Here is an 18,807-nt window from a genome sequence, read left to right as displayed (position 1 = left end):
AGAATGGCTGAGTGGCAAACTAAAAGCGACATATTCTTGAGTTATCTTTCTGGACATTGGTGTCATTCTAAATATATAGTCACATTTACAGTGACATTTACATATACAGTAAACATACAGATGACCCATCATTGTCAACACAAAAATATGCTATGTATTAAGGAAAGACTTGACTCAGCTGGTTCCTGTGATCAATAACTTTAAAAAATCTCTTAGGTGTCATGAGCAAAGAGGAAAAAACTATATACATACTTCAGATTTTAATATATTCTTCAGCTTGTTAACCTCCAAATTAGTATCTTGGACCTTCTGTTTTATGTCATTAAGTTCATTGTGCGTATCATTCAATTTTTTAGACAGGGCCTATAAGAAAAAGATAGCTAGATTTGACTATGAAAAAGTAAAAAAAAAAAACAAAAAAAACGCTGTGTCAAAAACCACCATAAATTTTAAATATTTTTAATAAATAGTAATAAATAAAAGTTAATATACCTAGTATGCAAAACTCATAAAAACCTAAAACACCCCAAATCCTCATGCCTTTTAATATCACACTCTTCATCTTAAGACCTTGCAACTCCTTCCAGTGAGTCGAAGTCCATTTAATTTGCCTTCACAATTTGTTTGGCTAATGGAACAATAAACAATATAACACAAATACAGACTTGAAAATTATTTATTTATTTATTTACTGGGACTTTCTGTTTGCTGCTTTTGAGAATACTGCAACTATTACCATGTAAATAAATCTGGGTGAGGCTGTGAGATTATGGGAGACATGAGGCCCATCATCCTACTAGTGAAAAAACAAAACAGAAAACACAAGAATCAAAATAGTAAATAAGTGAAGAACCCAAGCAGAAAATTCACAAAAAGGAAGCACAAGTAGATAATACTTGAAAAAAGTTAAAATTTACTAGTAATCAAAAATATGTTTTCAACTTTTTAAACTTTTAAGAGTTTTACATTTTAATTTAAAAAATAATTTTTAAAATCAAATACTATATTGCCTATCAAATTAGCAAAGAATTAAAGTTACTCTGTTATGGCAAGGAGTAAGCATTTCCATGTATCTTGGTGTAAACATAAATTTGCAAAAAGCAAATCTGTGATCTGCTACCTGTTATCTATCATCTATTTCAAGAAACATTTTTAAATGTTCATAAAAACAGGAAAGACAAATATGTTATTTTAGAAAAAACAAATTTTTTGAAGGTGGTACATAGATACATAAGTATTCACTACCTTTGAAAATGTCCACTTAGAAAAGTTTTTTTTTTTAATTTATAAAACAAAGTTCATAAACTCTGATTTGATTTAAAACTAAATCTAGAAAAATTTAACATAAAGAATGTTCACTAAGGCAGTATCTGTTATGGTGACAATATTCACATTAAGTGAATGATGTCATAAAAAATAGTATCTACATAGTCCACATACAAGATATCTATGAGAAATGTTTAGAACAACTTTTTAAAAAGATTTTACTTATTTATTTGACAGAGAGAGAGAGAAAGCACAAGCAGGGAGAGTAGAAGGAGAAGCAGATTCCCCACTGAGCAGGGAGCCCGATGTGGGACTTGATCCCAGGACCCGGAGATCATGACCTGAGCCAAAGGCAGTCGCTTAACCACGTGAGCCACCCAGGTGCCCCTAGAATAAATTTTAATAACAGAGGAAAATGTTCATCCATATTTTGTGAAAAAGTCAGGATAAAACACTAAAAATACTTCCTCCTAATTTGTTAAAAATTGTGATTTTGAGGACGATATTTTTTTAAAGGCTTCTGCTTTCTAAATTTTCTATGATATGGTACTAAACTTGTGGTCCACAGAGGGATCCATCTTCTACCCCTTGGGCCTGTAACTCAAACAAAGCGAAAAAACTACTCCTGAACAAATGTAAATTGTTTAAACAACAATTTTCTTATGATTATTAGAAAACATTTATGAAGTTTTAACAAAGCAGAGGAGTGCTTATGATGTCACAGTAAGCTAATAATAGCTACAAGATATTTATCCAGTGATTATGTTAGATGCTCCAATGACTGCTTTCCAGGAATATTTTCATTTGCTCTCCATTTCTACTAAACTGAGATTCAGAGAAGTTAAATGGTATGATCCCACAGCCAGGCAGGACATTCAAACTCATGAATCTTAAATACTCCACTCTGCTGCCTTATCATGTAGAAAAAAGCTTGATATAAAGTGGCATGTGGTTTTATCCCAGTTACATTAAAAATTCATGTAAATTAAAGTATAAAAAGTATTTAAAATACATGAAAAATCAGTAAAAAAAATGTTAACATATTTTTACCATTTTACCATTTACCATTAACATGGTAAAAAGTGTTCAATCTAGTTTTTCATAAATATAAGGTATATTTACCTTTAGTCTATTTGCTCTAGCTATAAGTAGAGTATATAAAAGTAGATACTATTTATATGTTTTTTATTGCTATACATTAACTTAAAAAAACTCTTAGAATAATTTTAGATTTACAGAAAAGTTGTGAAAATGGTACAAAGAGGGGCGCCTGGGTGGCTCAATGGGTTAAAGCCTCTGCCTTTGGCTCAGGTCATGATCCCAGGGTTCTGGGATCGAGCCCTAAATCGGGCTCTCTGCTCAGCGGGAAGCCTGCTTCCCCTCCTCTCTCTCTGCCTGCTTCTCCGCCTACTTGTGATCTCTGTCAAATAAATGAATAAAATCTTAAAAAAAAAAAAAAAAGAAAGAAAATGGTATAAAGAGTCCCCATCTACCCTATACTTGATGTCTTCTTACATCATTGTAGTATAATTATCACCATTAATGAAACAAATTGATATATTACTAACTAAAGTCCACATTTTATGCAAAATTGCTTCATTTTTATATAGTATGCTTTTTCTATCCCAGAGTCCCATTATTCACTAACTTTTTTTAAGAAAAGATTTTATTTATTTATTTTGAGAGAGAGGATGTGTGAGCAGGGAGAGGGGCAGAAGGAGAGGGAGAGATAGAATCTCAAGCAGACTCCCTGCTGAGTGTGGAGCCTGATGTGGGCTTGATCTCACCTGGGCTCAATCTCCCCACTGTGAGACAACAACCTGAGCTGAAATCAAGAGTCAGAAGCTTAACCAACTGAGTCACCCAAACATCCTTCATTAATTTTTGACCAAAGTATTTTAACAGCTCCGGCAATGTTTTTTTTAAAGATTTTATTTATTTGACAGAGATCACAAGTAGGCAGAGAGGCAGGTAGAGAGAGAGAAAGGGAAGCAGGCTCCCCGCTGAGCAGAGAGCCCGATGCTGGGCTTGATCCCAGGACCCTGAGATAATGACCTGAGCTGAAGGCAGAGGCTTTATTTAACCCACTGAGCCACCCAGGTAACCCCAGTTCAGGCAATTTTTTTTAATAATTAACAAAGCATTGCAGTTTTATATCTGTTTATATAAATTAAAAATATTTAACAATTAAAACTACAGACTTTCATGATGCAAACTAAACACACTGAGAGTGACAGCAAGTGAGGGAAACATTCATTTTAAGTGGGGTAAGAAAGCTTCCAAAAAGAGTTTTTAATGCTCAAATTAAAATAATGATATTGGAAATGAAAAGAGTGGATATACTGAAATATATTGGCTTAAAGAGGGAATAATTATAAAGTTTCCCAAAGAATCACAGTGCTAAAGAGGACCAAAATATGTAGCGTAGTCCATACAGTCATACTTAAACAGAATAATCATCCATCAAATAAATCTATCCGTCTCTCAAAAGTTTCTGAAGGCTTTTATCTTCCTTTGTTTATTTCTTCAAATATTTATTGTAAAGGAAGTACTTCCTAAGGTTTAATATAAATCTATTATATCACCACTCCCTATCTCCTTTAATACTTCATGTCTGAAAATTTCATTTAGAAATTATGTGGCATATTCTGTGTAATAAAGATTAAAAAATGGCTGATCCCAAAGTCTGAGCTCTTCTACAAAATGAAATGAGGACTGTGTCTCAGAATAAAACAAAAATTTTCTTGGAGAAAAAAGATTCTAGGTGGAAGTATACCTGGTTTTCTTGTTTAGCTTTAGAAAACTGTTCTTGGAGACCGTCATTCTCATGAGCCAAGAGATCTCTTTCCCTGGCAATCTGAGCCAGCTCATCATTTGTTTCATCCAATTGCCGACGCATTCTGGAAATGTCTTGTTCACACATAATTAGGGCTTCAGTAGACTGTCTATTCCACAGATCAGATAATACATAAGAAAAGACATTTTACCAAAAACAGAATAACAAATTCTCATAAGATAGAAGAGTGACAGTTAAGCAAGAAAACATTTGACATTTTAAACACATTTAAAATTTAAATATAGTTCACAGGAATTTCTCTATGTTGCTCACAGTTCACAATAAAAGGGAGATTAAATATACATAATAGTCAATGATTTGCTAAGTATTTCAAAACTTCTGATGTTCAAGTATAAGAAAGCCTTCATTCTACCTCTAGCTGCTACAGCCTAGTCTTCTTTGCAGATACTTTGTCCTTTGTCCTCTTAAAAATTAATGGTTCTCAGGGCTTAACTCTCAGCCTCCTTCCTCTTCTCACTCTACCCCTTCCTCAGAAAAACAATTCATAGCCATGGCTCCCAGCCGCATCTTCAGATGACTCTGAAATCTTATCTCTAGCCTCAGCCTCTTCCTTAATACTTCAAAACCATATTTAACTGATTACTAGACAGATCTACAGGAAAGTCTCAAAGGCTCTTCAAATTCAGAGGAAAATCATGTGTTTCCACATACTTTCTTAACGCCCAGTTCATCCCTAGCCAGAAACCTGGCATTCTTCTAGATTCTCTCCCTCATAAGCACCTCACTCCTCTGTCTCCCAACTCATCTACCCCAATCTAGCATCATCTCTTCGGCCTGGGTAATCTTTCTAACACAAAAATCTTCCCGATTTTAATGATTTCTTATTGTCCAAAAGATAAAATCAAGACTCATTTGTCTATACCACAGGCCTCTGCCTAGTTAGACTTTCCTTCTATTGCTTCTCTTACACTTTGGTTTCCAACACACTCACCTACTTGTCATTCAAGAGGCTCTTGAACATCACGTGATCTGTGGTTCTTTGCTATTCCTTTTACCTTTACATGGCTAACACCATGTTTTCTTTTACTTCCTTAGACAGACTTATGCCTCCTTTCAACATTAGAAAGTTATCACCTCATAGGTAACACTAAGCCCCTTGTCTCCTACTGTCTTTGTACCTATCATACTTTGCCCCCAATAAGTGCTCAAATTTTGGTGGAGTGAACAATTTACCTTGATGCCTGTTCCATCTCAGCAATGATATTCTTCATGCCTGAAATGGTCTTTTCCTTGAAAAATAATACAAGTATTAAATTAAAAAAATTATTTTAAATAATTTCTCTTAAAACTAAATGAACAAAAATAAATCCTCCCTTTTTGATTCCCATTCAGTTTTAAACATTCACATCTATTCTTTTCTACACTTTAAAACTAAAGCATATATACCAGTGTAGATATACTGGATAAAAACAAGATTATGCTTATAAAAGACCATACTTAGGTACATTGGTATGAGATCAATATAGCAAATACTTTGTTAAAATGTTTTGTGTAGTCACCCAGCAACACAAAGAACCCATAATCACCCTGTTCTTGTTGGCAAACCAGTGGTTTGACATTGGAGTGTTGTATATTGGGAACAGAACTGATTTACCTCCTCACTTCTCCATGTTGTAAAACCCAGCAAAGTGAATTATGTAATACTAATTTTAATTCTGAGCAATAATAACTGTGATCAAGTAAATTATTTATATTAGTCATCAACATCATCTTCAAAAAGCTATTGCAATTGAATTACTTATAAAAGTATACTATTAATTTTAGATGTAAGCTAATAAAGAGATAAGCATTAGGCCTAGAGCAAAAATATAAAAATAAACTACTGACATTCTCCCTTTTTGAGGATATGGTGAGGGAGAATTAATGGAATCAGTTAAGGCTCGGGGTGTGATTATCTTAATGCCATCAATACCATCCCTACACCTCCTCTTTCTAAAACTCTCATTGATCCTGAACTAGTTACAGATAACTATACACAAATAATTAGGGCTACATTAGACCTTAAAAAAAAAAAAAGGAGGAAAATTATTCTTTCACTAAGGAACTACATTTCATTTTGCCCTTTGAATTTTCAAATCCTTAGTAACCAAGCAGTAAGATGAAAAACTAAATCCATAGTTAGTAACCAAGCAGTAAGATGAAAAACTAAATCCAATTTCCCAACCAGTTCTGTTCCCGTTCTTTAGAGAGACAGTTGTGTGTATGTGAGTGTATGTTAGTTATCTTCCTTTATTCATGTGCTCCTCTTGAGGGTATTTTAGCTCCAGTTTCCCATTCTGCTTTCTGGTAAAATGGTGCAGAGTCCACATCTGGCAGTAATGGATATCAGGATATAGTTAAAATACATATTAGCAAAACCGTTAAACTCCTTTAAGAAGCACAAACCAATAAAGAGAAAATACTGCCTAAAATGGAATATTTACACAAGGTTTTAAAATATAACAATACATTTCTAAATAAATTCTAAAAAACTAACTGAACTTCTAGTGTTTCTGAAAGCCATTAGTTGGTTAAAACTTTAAATATGGGTTATAATGACTTCCTTTATCAGTAGAAATTTATATTGGAAGTAAGATTCTCTGAGAACATTGTAAAGCATCCGGACAATAAAATTATTGGGTAAAATCTAATATCCTCTTACCTATTTTTCTCTTAATATGACCCTAATGTCATTATTTCCTAAATTGTTGAGATCTATGCCATCATTATCAATGTAATATTCCTTGTACAACCTCAATATGCTTATCCAGAGATACAGGTTCAAGTTAATTATTAAAAATTCAATGAGAAAATGGTCATAAATCTACTTGGAAAAAAGAAATGAACTAAAATGTTTCACAAATAGTTCTGTTATTATTAAAAAACTGTGAACTTGCTATGGAGTTTTCTAACTTTAATTGGTAGCAACTAGTAAAATATCTTTTAAAACTATGATTACCAGAAAAAAATTTCTCCTTATTCACTATAATGTAGGCTTTTTCCATAGTAATCTATTTATGTAATCACTAGATTAGACTGTAAAATTACTGCTTTTTACTGAAGGGTATTTGCAAATTCAGTTCTGAAATACTATTGTAGAGAATATTTTCTCTTTTGAATGTCTGACACTGTTTTAAAAAGTTATTTTCCCTTCAGAGGATGGATGTGCTTATATTCATGATCTTTTTTTTTTTTTACATTCATTATCTTATATGAAGGTCTTGATTTTGAGATGGACTTGCAACTCAGTATTCCTCGTGAAGAAAAAAATAATGTTGGCAAGTTAGCAGAATCGAAGATACATGAAATATTAGATACAGCAGAGGAAAGCAATTCAGAAATTTCTAAATAATTTGTTTCTAAATGTTAGTGTTTTTAAAGAAAATCGTGCCAAACTATTCAAAAAGTGTTCTGAATAAAATCAGAAGTAAAACTCCACTTCCCCAAAACCCATAAAATATCAAAAATATTAAGGCATAACTATAAAGTAATGAGTCAGCCTTTTCAACAAATCAAAATTTACTATCTCACAAACTTAGATAGCAAGTTCTCAATTGTGCTCATGATTCCCAAATCTATTAACTTCACTTCAACTTTCTCTCCAAACTTAAAAATCCAAGAGCCTATGACTATTTCAACTATGTGTTCCAAAGACATGTCAATAATCTTCCTAAGCCTGTTTTATTTGTTTCTTAGTTCATGCACAGGAACTATCCATGTAGTTTCTAAGTCAGAAAGCACATCTTGTCAATCTTCCCTAAAAGATCTATTTCTCTTACAGATACTGCTACTATCCTAACAAAAATCTTATTGTTTTACTCATGGCTGGTATCCTTGTCACTATACTCATTTCCCTATAGTCCATTCTTTACATGGATTAACAAGCGCCAGAATATTTGTTTCAACAAAAAGATCTAATTGTGACACATCTTTTACAGTATTTCAATGATCCTCTATATTCATGATGATAGAGTCTAAACTCAATATCACATGTATTTCTATGATTTGTTGCTTAACTGTCCCACCTCATCTTTTGCCTCCCAGCCCTGCTCCCATACTGACCTCTCTTGAAATTCTTTTATGAAAGTCACTGGGCTTTCACAGAAGCTGCTTAACCTGTCTGGATCTCCCATTCTCTCACTGTCCCCTTTGTCTAAATCTTGTCCTAGCTATTCCTAGTCATCAGACAGCAGCCCAGGCACTTCCTGGAAGGCTATCTAGATCTTTCTCCTCCCCTAATCCAACCCCCAGCCTGAATTAGATGTGTTTCTGCCTAACTCCATTTGCACATTGTGTACATATTGCTATTGCACTTAGCACATTCCATCATGATAGCATCTTAATTTATCTTTCTCCCAATTATACTGCAGCCTAATGGAAGGCATACCCACTCAACCTCAGTTTCTAACATTATACCTAGTACATGCCAATAAATGTTTGTTAAATGCATGGATGGGTGGATGGATGGACGAATGGATAAATGAATTAGATGCCTTAGAGAGGGAAAAGACCTTATTATAATGATGCTACCTTCACTTAAATCATTTGTGGGAAACAGTTCAGGAATTGTCTTCAGAATTGGTTTATGAAATAGAAAATGGTATCAATATTTCTCTGCCTTTTTGGCAACACCTTTGTTAGCGTTCTTTGAACAACAAAAAATGTGGGATAGAGATCATCATCCATCTTTATTTACCAGCTACATATGATCTATTCTCAAAGGCTGAAGAGGATGCAAAAATATGCTGCTAGTTTTGAGCACAATCACAAAAGGCAGTTTTAATGGACATATTGCTTCCCAAAATGGCTGCCTGAAAATACAAGTTCTGGTGTTCTTTTAAAAACAAATCTGTCTCACCGTTTCATTACTATGCTTCACATTTTGATATTTGAATTAGTTATTACCAGTGAATGTTAATCACAATTTATGAGAGAAAATCAATTTTAAAAATATTAGTGGACTTGAACACACAGTTCCCAAGATTATCTTGAAATTATCTTTGAAATTTTCCAAATCAGATTCTATAGTTTCAACTCTCTAGAAAAAAAAAATTGAGAAAATTCTATTATTTTATTCAGATTCAAGTTCAAACATTTCTTTTAAACCACAGTTCTCAGAACATACTTTCATTGCCAAACTCTCTCCAAGGGATGCAATATTCTCAGATTTTTTATCCAAACATGCTTGCAGGCATTCCTTTTCTTTAGCCAGATCGTTGAGGGTTGCACCAAGAATGCTGATTTCTTCTCTCTGGGCAATACTTTGCCTGGTAAAATTGTCTAAATATGTAATCATAAAGGCATTGTTTTAATCAAGATAATTTTCTTTCTAGTTCAAGCAGATTAAAATGCTTTTCAAAGTAAATTCTCCTATATTGTGTTCAATGACTAAAAATAAGTACTGTATCCCAAACAAAAAATAGCTTTTGTTGTTAGTGATTAAAAACTAAGATGAATCATGAAATTCTAAATGACTCATAAATGTAAAAGCACAATTAACACATTTAAATTAGAACAGCAAAGGAAAGCTCTATATCACAAGTTCTTGAAGTAGATTTATATGTGTGGTGGGGGAGGAGATGGTGCGTGAGTGGTCAAAATGAGTGGAATATTAAAACAACCTGTGACCTCTCTCCCTCTAATTTCTCCACCATTGTACAGAACTTGGTAACTAAAATAATATAATATTTAATTAGTTCATCTTCAGAGTCAAATGTCTCCTGATATTCTGATTTTTCTAAAGTAGGGTTATAAAAATTCCCAGGGGGGAAAATCCAATAAAGTCTGATTTGATTTGTGATAACAGTGTTAGTATTGTGCCAACAATGTCAGTGTTGAAGGCCTGATTGACTGGTTAGGATAGCAGTTTTCAAATTGCAGTTTTTCATCCAGCACCATCAGCATCATCTGGGAACTTATCAGAAATATAAATTCTGAGGTCCCATACCAGAAATTCTGAATCAGAAATTCTGAGTGGGCAGAGCAATTTATGTTCAGAAACACCCCACCCATGTGATTCTAATGCATGACAAATTTGGAGAACCACTTGAGGAATTAGTAAAGATACAAAAAGCCTTGGCCATATCTTACTTCAAAGAGCCTAGCTCCAGTGATGTTTATTAGCTCTCCAAGTAATTCTGACACACACCAAAGTTTGAGAAACCCTGGTCCAGAGCTCTACAAGGGACGTTTGTTACACCATACCTCAAGGTAAATCCTTGGGAACAGTCATCCAGAGCAGTGCTAAGGGAGGTAAAACCATATGCCAAGAGGATGATCTATACAGTACTTAAAAATACATCATGTCCCTTTTCCAGAGAGCACTGTCTTTAAGGTAAACCACATGTTTTGGGTATTCTGATATTTGAGTTCTTTCCCAATGGCATAAAATAAATACATTTTAAAACTCTAAAACACCTCTACATATCTCCTAGCTTAAAAAAAAATCCTCGACGTCACATTCCACTCAAGCTACCATACTGTTTTTCTGCTTCTGTTAATAGCTAAGTTTAAGAGACTTCTATTCTCTCCTGTCACTACCTCCTCGCTTCCCAATCATTCCTCAACCTACTCCATCTTCCACATCCAACACTCCATTCACACTTTTTTCGGTCAATGTTACCAAAACCTCCAATGTACCAAATACAATCAGTATTTTTCATTCTTACCTTCTTTCTCAAAGATATCTGAATATTGATCATACCTTCCTTTTAAAAATATTTTGCTCTCTTGCCTCCCAAAATAACACTCACTTCTGGGTTCTCCTACTTCTTTTGCTGCTTCTTACTGAGTCCTGGATCCTCTTCTCTTTCTCTACATTTTCCCTAGGCAATTTCATGGTTTTAAAATATCATTTATATGCTGATGTGTCCCAGATGTTTATCTTTAGCTTAGATTTCTCTTCTGAGATAAAAACTTATCTCTTTAACTGCTTACCTTACATTTTTATTTAGACTTAAAATATCCAAAAATGTCTTCTTTAATAGTCCCCTTCTATAATTCTCTTATATTTACTATTTTAATAAAAAGCACTTCTACTCACCTAATTGTTTATGCCAGATATTTTTTAACTACAAAACAGAAAATGTTTTAAAAAAATACTCCCTATTTTAAGATGGGCTTTTTAATAGTCCTGACCAAAATTTTACTTTACAATTATAAGAAGATTAAATTATAACCACATTTTCACAGAAATCACTGGTAAGAAACATAAATAGGATGTTTCATAAAAACAATATTCTCTATGAACCCAAGTGATAGCATATAGTCAAACATATGTACATTTGCCACCAAAATAATATACAGATATGTACTATGTTTCATTACAACACTATGGACAAGCCACAATGTAGTACGAACAATTGTAAACTTACAAGGGATCAGGACAAATTTACAAAATGTTACTGTTTTGTTCAGCTATTTCTTCACTGAAAAATATGAAGCCATGTCTAAATATTTATGGTCCTTAGTAAAAAAATTTTACTATCAAAGAAAAAACACATTTTTCCACAATTCTTAAGTGATAAATGTTTAATTTATGTGCTATTTCCAAGTTTATGTTATAACTGAAGAGAAGAAAACACGTTTTTCTACCAGATTGTAAAATATATATATTTATCATGGGGAAAAAACTCACCAATTTTCTCATCCAAGCACATAATTTTCTCCTGAGTAAGCTGTAGCTCATACTTTTTCTTAGCAAGATGTCGCTGAGTATCAGAAAGATCTTTTTCTGTGTTTTCATATAAAAGTCTGTAAACATTTTAATAATAAAACGAATTCTGAAATTTTTATGTCTTATCAACTTTTTAGTGTATTTAAATATAAAAACTGGTAAGGACAGTAATACACATTTTGTTTTAATTTTTTAAAATAAAAGTACATTAAAGGAAGTTTGGAGAATAAAGAGTAAAAAGTTCTCCATCAAAATCTACTATTAGGAAAAAAAAGCTACTATTAGCATTTTTGTGTTCAGTATTCAGTACTTTTTCACAATATATATTTTAAAGTTATCATACTATATATTCAAAATTGAATCCTGGTTTTTTTCCACTTACACTTAATCTTTAATATTTTTTAGTCCTATAATACAGCCCTCCAAATCACCATTTTATGGCTGAAAAGTATTATATGAACAATAGCCATTTACTTTTTTTTTTTTTTAAGATTTTGTTTATTTGTCAGAGAGAGAAAGAATGCACAAGCGTGGGAGCAGCAAGCTCCCCACCAAGCAAGGAGCTGGATGTGGGACTCCATCCCAGGACTCTGGGATCATGACCTGAGCTGAAGGCAAATGCTTAGCCGAATGAGCCACCCAGGTATCCCAAACATAAAGTACTCTTTTTTTTTTTTTAAGATTTTATTATTTATTTATTTGACAGAAAGAGAGAGCGCACAAGCAGGGGGAGCAGCAGAGGGAGAGGGAGAAGCAGGCTCTCCACTAAGCAGGGAGCCCGATGCAGGGCCTCAGTTCCAGGACCCTGGGATGATGACTCGAGCCAAAGGCAGACACTTAACCAACTGAGCCACCCCAGATGCCCCAGCATAAAGTACTCTTGACACAACACCCACAGAAAACCAGGTTATCAGAAATTCCCCACCACAACCGAAATAATAAAAACAAACCCCCCTCCAGTATATACACACCAACAGAAGTTACCATGAAAAAAAAACATAAGACAAAAAACCACCCACTATCAAAAGCATAAATAACTGGTCTTCACTTCAACAAAGAAAAACCAGAGGAAAGTATGAATGCAGTCTCCCACTACCACAAATTATGCTGCTGAATTCCCCACATTTGGGGGAAATCACGGGGGTCAGCACATCTGAAGTGCAATGGATAAGCCTAGCCCTGGGAAAACCACCTTTGTGAGTATAAAAAATTTTTTGAAAATATAGTGAAATTCCACTATAGTCCAAATGAAGAACCTTTTCATATGCTTTGACGAAGTATTTTCTTAGCTTTTTTTCTTGTAAAGCAGCATTTAAAAATGCATGCTAAAGGGCCCCTCACTGGCTCATTCAGTGGAGTGCGCAACTCTTGATCTCAGGGTTATGGGTTCAAGCCCCACACTGGGTATAGATATTACTTAAAAAAAAAAAAAAACAACTTTAAAAACTGCATGCTAAAATCAGAGGTATAAATGTAACAAGCCTATCAATTCACATGATAATGATGAGTCCTGAAAGAGGCATACACCTTCCAAGGCATACTGTGGCTATTCTTATGCTATTAAATTGCCTTGCAGCCATACACTTTCCAAAATAGTCATATTCCCCAGACCAACACAGGGATCCCTCTATTAAGAAAAAATAGAAAATAGAAAATTACACACATAAGCAGAATTTCTCAAATCAGACCTTTAAATCACTGACCAACGAACCCACACCTAAAGCAGACATTTAATAGCAACTTTAAAAATAAAGCTCTTAGCTTTATTTATTTTGCAGACTATTATAACACTGATGTCAGAAAAGACTCTTACAACTCCTCTAAGATATATTTAGAACTTTAAACAACCGACTTTTCTTTTTTCCAAGTGCCCAGAGTCATAGAGGAGATTTTTGGTTGCTTCCAAGCTTGGGCAATTATGATTAAAGCTGCTATAAACATCGTGTGCAGGTTTTTGTGTGCACATAAGATTTCAACTATTTTAAGTACAACAGAGCGCTATATGGTAAGAGTGTGTTTAGCTTTGTGGAAACCGCTGAACTAATAAAGTGGCTGTACCATTTTGAATTCCCACCAGCAATGAATAAGTGTTGCTATTGAACCACATCCTCGCCAGCTTTTATTTTCAGTGATTGAGATTTTGTCCATTCTAATAGGTATGTAATGGTATCTCACTGTTGTTTTAATTTGTATTTCCCTGGTGACCTATGGTGTAAAACACCTTTCATATGCTTATTTGCCACCTGTATATCTTCTTAGTGGAGATCTGCTAAGGTCTTGGCCCATTTTTTAATTGGGTTGTTTGTTTTCTTATTGTTGAGTTTTAAAAGAGTTCTTTGTATGTTTTAGATCCAGTTCTTTATCAGCTGTGTCTTTAGCAAATATTTTCTCCCAGTTTGTGGCTTGGCTTCTCATATTCTTGACATTGTCTTTTGCAGAGCATAAGTCTTTAATTTTAATGAAGTACAGTTAATCAGTTATTTCTTGCATGGACTGTGCCTTTGCTGTTATACCTAAAAAAGTCATCAACATACTAAAGTCATCTAGGTTTTCTCCTGTTATCTTGTAGAGGTTTTACAGTTTTGCATTTTACATTTAAGAATGTGATCCATTTAGAATTAATCTGAAGGTGTGATATCTGTGTTGCAACTACCTCTGCTCTATTGTATTGCTTTTAAAAGCTCCTTTGTCAAAGATCAGTTGACTATATTTATGTGGGTCTATTTCTGGGCTCTCTGTTCTGTTCCACTGATCTATTTGTCTATTCATTTACCAATACCACATTGTCTTAATTACTGTAACTTTATCTCAAGTCTTGATGTCAAGTATGACCAGTGCTCCAACTTAGTTTTTCTTCAGTGTTCTGTTGCCTATTCTTTTGCCTCCCCATATAAACTTTAAAATCTGCTCACTGATATCCACAAATAATTTGCTGTGATTCTAATTAGAACTTACTGAATCTATAGATCAAGTTGAGAAGAATGGACATCTTGAAAATATTATGTTTTCCCATCTGTAAATATAGAATATTTTTCTTTCTTTTTTAAAAAAAGATTAATTTATTTGCAGGGGAGGAGAGGCAAAGGGAGAGGGAAAGAGAATCCTTAAGCAGACTCCCTGCTGTGCACAGAGCCCAATTCAGGGCCCAATCTCATGACTCTGAGATCATGACCCAAGCCAAAATCACAAGTAGGATGCTTAAGCAACTGAGCTAACCCCGGCACCCCTAGAATATTTTCAGTTTATTTAGTTCCACTTTGATTTCTTTTGTACTTTTTTTTCTTTTGTACCAGTTTTGTACTTTTTCTCATATAGATCTTATACATAATTTGTTAGATTTGTACTTAAGTATTTCATTTTTGGGGGTACTAATATATATGGTACTGTGTTTTCAATTTTAAATTCCATTTCTTCATTGCTAGTATTAAAAAAACAACTGATTTTGTATATTAACCACATATCCTGCAATCCTGTAGCAACTGTTTATTAGTTCTAGATTTTTTGTTAGTTATTTTGTATTTTTGACATAGAGTATCATGTCATCTACAATAGATTTTATTTTTTATTTTTATTTTTTTATTTTTTTTAAATATTTTATTTATTTATTTGACAGAGAAAGAAACAGGGATAGAGGGAATACAAGCAGGGGGAGTGGGAGAGGGAGAAGCAGGCTTCCTGCTGAGCAGGGAGCCTGATATGGGGCTCGATCCCAGGACCCTGGGATCATGACCTGAGCAGAAGGCAGAGGTTTAACCCTCTGAGCCACCCAGGCGCCCCTACAATAGATTTTAATACTGAAATCTTTTTGGTCTCAAATACCCAGACTCAAACTGAACTGGTCTTGGAATCACTGGACACAAAGATCCAAACTAACTTTTTATTACCAGAAAGCTCTATCAATCATTCAACTATATGGAAAATTCTTCTTGGGCCTACAGATGTTTGATACACTGATACAGACACACAGGTTTTTTTTTTTTTTTTTTAATCTACTTCTAGGAAATGTTCTGAAAATACTCTAGCTTTTTACTATCATTGTCTGACACAGAAACCCAAAGAGAAGAACTTTTGCTACACTAAAATATACCTGTTTGAAAGAAAAGTTCACCTAAGCAGTATAGGAACACAGATAATGAGTATTGGTTTTGAAACACTGGGAAATTTCTTCTTCCACCAGCAGTGAAACCCAAACAGAAATGGAATAATTTCTTTTTGGCTGATTTGGCTTGGGATACTATAGAACTTCAGTTTAGAGATACAGGAATCCAGATATGTGTGCTGAATGGCATTCACGACTCAATTTCTAGTGTGTGTTCACACACAGGACAAAACATAATTTTCTTATCAACTGACAAAACAGAAAACAGGAACAACAATATTTTAATTATATTCAATGTAGTTGGATTATGTAGCTTCTAATTAGATTAATTCCTTGCCTTTTGTACATGTATATAATATGAATATATTATAAAGTATAAGATATTGATTTATAAAAAATAAACTGACAGCTGACTTCTCAGCAGAAATAATGTACATCTAAGTATTAAAATAAAAATAATTCCCAACTTTTAGAATTCTCTACCTAGCAAAAATATCCTTCAATATCAGCAAGGTTACAACAGGGGTGGCAAGAAATGCTCGGCTTTTGATTATATTTTGAAGACAAAACAAACTGCATTGCATATGGATATATGAAGCCACAGATTATTCAGGGTTTCAGCCCAAGAATTGCATGAACAGACTTCCCAGACTAAGCTGGGAAGATTGAAAAAGCATATTTATGTGTGTTGGAGGGTGAATGAAGGGTAGTGGGTAGCAGAACTCAGGTTTGAAAATGTTAAGTTTGAAATGTATGTTAGACATTCCAGAGATGAAAAAGAAGATGAAAAGGAGGTGGCTGGACATTCAAGTCCTGAGTTCAAGAAAAAAGTTCATGCTACAGATATACATTTGAGAGTCAAGAGTAAATACATGAGACTGGATGAGGGATAAGTACACATACAAGAAAAGAAGTGGTCTAAGGACTGAGCTGAGGAACACTCCAACATTTGCAGATTATGGAGATGAGGAGGAACTAGCAGAAGAGCCTTAGAAGGACATCCAAAGAGATGAAAAGAAAATCAAATGAGCATGGTACCTCAGAAGACAAATAAGGAAAGTATTTAAAGGAACGGAGAAAAAAGCACAACTGAACATCTTTATCAAATGTTGCTGATAGGTCAAAAAAAATGAAGACTGAGACTGACTACTGAATTGAGTAACATGAAAATAAATATTACCTGGAAAAAAAAGTTTTCATGAAATGGTAGGAGAAAAAGGCAGATTACAGCAGGTTTAAAAGAGAACGAAATATAAGACACTGGAGCCAGAAGTTTAAACAACTCTTTCAATAAAATCCCTGTAAATAGGGGCGCCTGGGTGGCTCAGTGGGTTAAGCCTCTGCCTTCGGCCCAGGTCATGATCTCAGGGTCCTGAGATCGAGCCCCACATCAGGCTCTCTGCTTGGCAGGGTGCCTGCTTCTCCCTCTCTCTCTGCCTGCCTCTCTGCCTACTTATGATCTCTCTCTGTCAAATAAATAAATAAAATCTTTAAAAAAAAAAAATCCCTGTAAATAAGATAAAAAATTTAGTACAAATATGTAATTAGCAAAAAGACAATCAAAAAGGTAAGTGAAAACTCATTATGTTTTTGTATACTTAAAATCACACTAATAAATAATAGTTCAATTAAGAAGTAATGATAAAAATTAGAAAATATTTTATAAGAAGTACATAACAAAGCTTGTAAAATACATTCAAGTAAGTATTTTGAGGGAAACTTATGGCCTTAAATGTCTATATGAGAAAAAAAGCCTGAGAAGTAATAATATAAGCATTCATCTAAAGAAATTAGAAAAAAATAAAAATAAATCTAAAGAAAATATAAGGAAATAATAAAGAACAAAACTTAATGAGAATCACCAAAGCAAAATGGTGGTTCTTTGAAAAGACTAATAACAACAGACTAAGAAAGAAGAAATCACTATAGATTCTATAGACATTAAAATGTTCATAGGATATTATAAATAACATTATCCTAAAAATGTTTTAAAATTTAAAGAAAATGAACAAATGCCTTAAGAATATATATTGAAGTTTTGTAGCAACATGGACGGGACTGGAAGAGATTATGCTGAGTGAAATAAGTCAAGCAGAGAGAGTCAATTATCATATGGTTTCACTTATTTGTGGAGCATAACAAATAGCATGGAGGACAAGGGGAGATGGAGAGGAGAAGGGAGTTGAGGGAAATTGGAAGGGGAGGTGAACCATGAGAGACTATGGACTCTGAAAAACGATCTGAGAATTTTGAAGAGGTGGGGGGTGGGAGGTTGGGGGCACCAGGTGGTGGGTATTGTAGAGGGCACGGATTGCATGGAGCACTGGGTGTGGTGCAAAAATAATGAATACTGTTATGCTGGAAAAAAAAAATAAAAAATTAATAAAAAAAAATAAAAAAAAAATAAAAGTTCTCAAAAAAAAAAAAAGAATATATATTGAATGGCATAAGAATAAATTTCTAATTGTTCTTTTACCCATTAAACAAATAAAATTAAAACTTCCCTCAAAATAGATAAATAAAAGTCAGACCCAAATGGCTTTATTGGTTAAGTTTTAAAACTTCAATATTATGCCAACTCTTCCAGGTAATGAAAGAAGACTAAATGAATTGAGATTATTATAAGATTTACATGACACTGACACCAAAATCTGATTTTAAGAAGCCCCAAGAAGGGTACATCATTGGCCAATCCCAATTATAAAAATAAATGTAAATATCTTAAATAAAGCATTAACTGACACCAGAAATCTATAACAAGTATAACATACTCTGACTGATTTGACAAAACACATCTATTCCTGGAAAAAAAAAAAATCTCAGTAATATAGGAATAAAGGAAACTTCTTCAACCTGAAAGAAGACATCTATGAAAAACACACAGCCAACATCATACTAACTGTTGAGAATCTAAATGCTTCCCTTTTTTGT

At 33.7% G+C, this 18,807-nt stretch overlaps 1 protein-coding gene and 1 pseudogene across 7 annotated transcripts in view; both read right to left on the bottom strand.

Moving 5' to 3' along the window:
* TSGA10 (testis specific 10) overlaps positions 1–18,807 on the bottom strand; it is a 127,253-nt gene that overhangs the window by 60,804 nt on the left and 47,642 nt on the right. For all 7 annotated transcript variants that reach the window (XM_047746225.1, XM_047746227.1, XM_047746228.1 and 4 more), the window contains 5 exons: positions 11,739–11,854; positions 9,228–9,382; positions 5,297–5,352; positions 4,043–4,211; positions 253–363 (listed from right to left, as the gene is read on the bottom strand). In XM_047746225.1, the coding sequence (XP_047602181.1) occupies positions 253–363; positions 4,043–4,211; positions 5,297–5,352; positions 9,228–9,382; positions 11,739–11,854 (607 nt within the window). The remainder of the gene's footprint in view (positions 1–252; positions 364–4,042; positions 4,212–5,296; positions 5,353–9,227; positions 9,383–11,738; positions 11,855–18,807) is intronic.
* LOC125110203 (uncharacterized) lies at positions 12,842–12,981 on the bottom strand (annotated as a pseudogene).

Source organism: Lutra lutra, chromosome 9, assembly GCF_902655055.1.
Source record: "Lutra lutra chromosome 9, mLutLut1.2, whole genome shotgun sequence".
NCBI classification, from domain to species: domain Eukaryota; kingdom Metazoa; phylum Chordata; class Mammalia; order Carnivora; family Mustelidae; genus Lutra; species Lutra lutra.
This window is presented reverse-complemented; position numbering and strand designations above follow the sequence as displayed.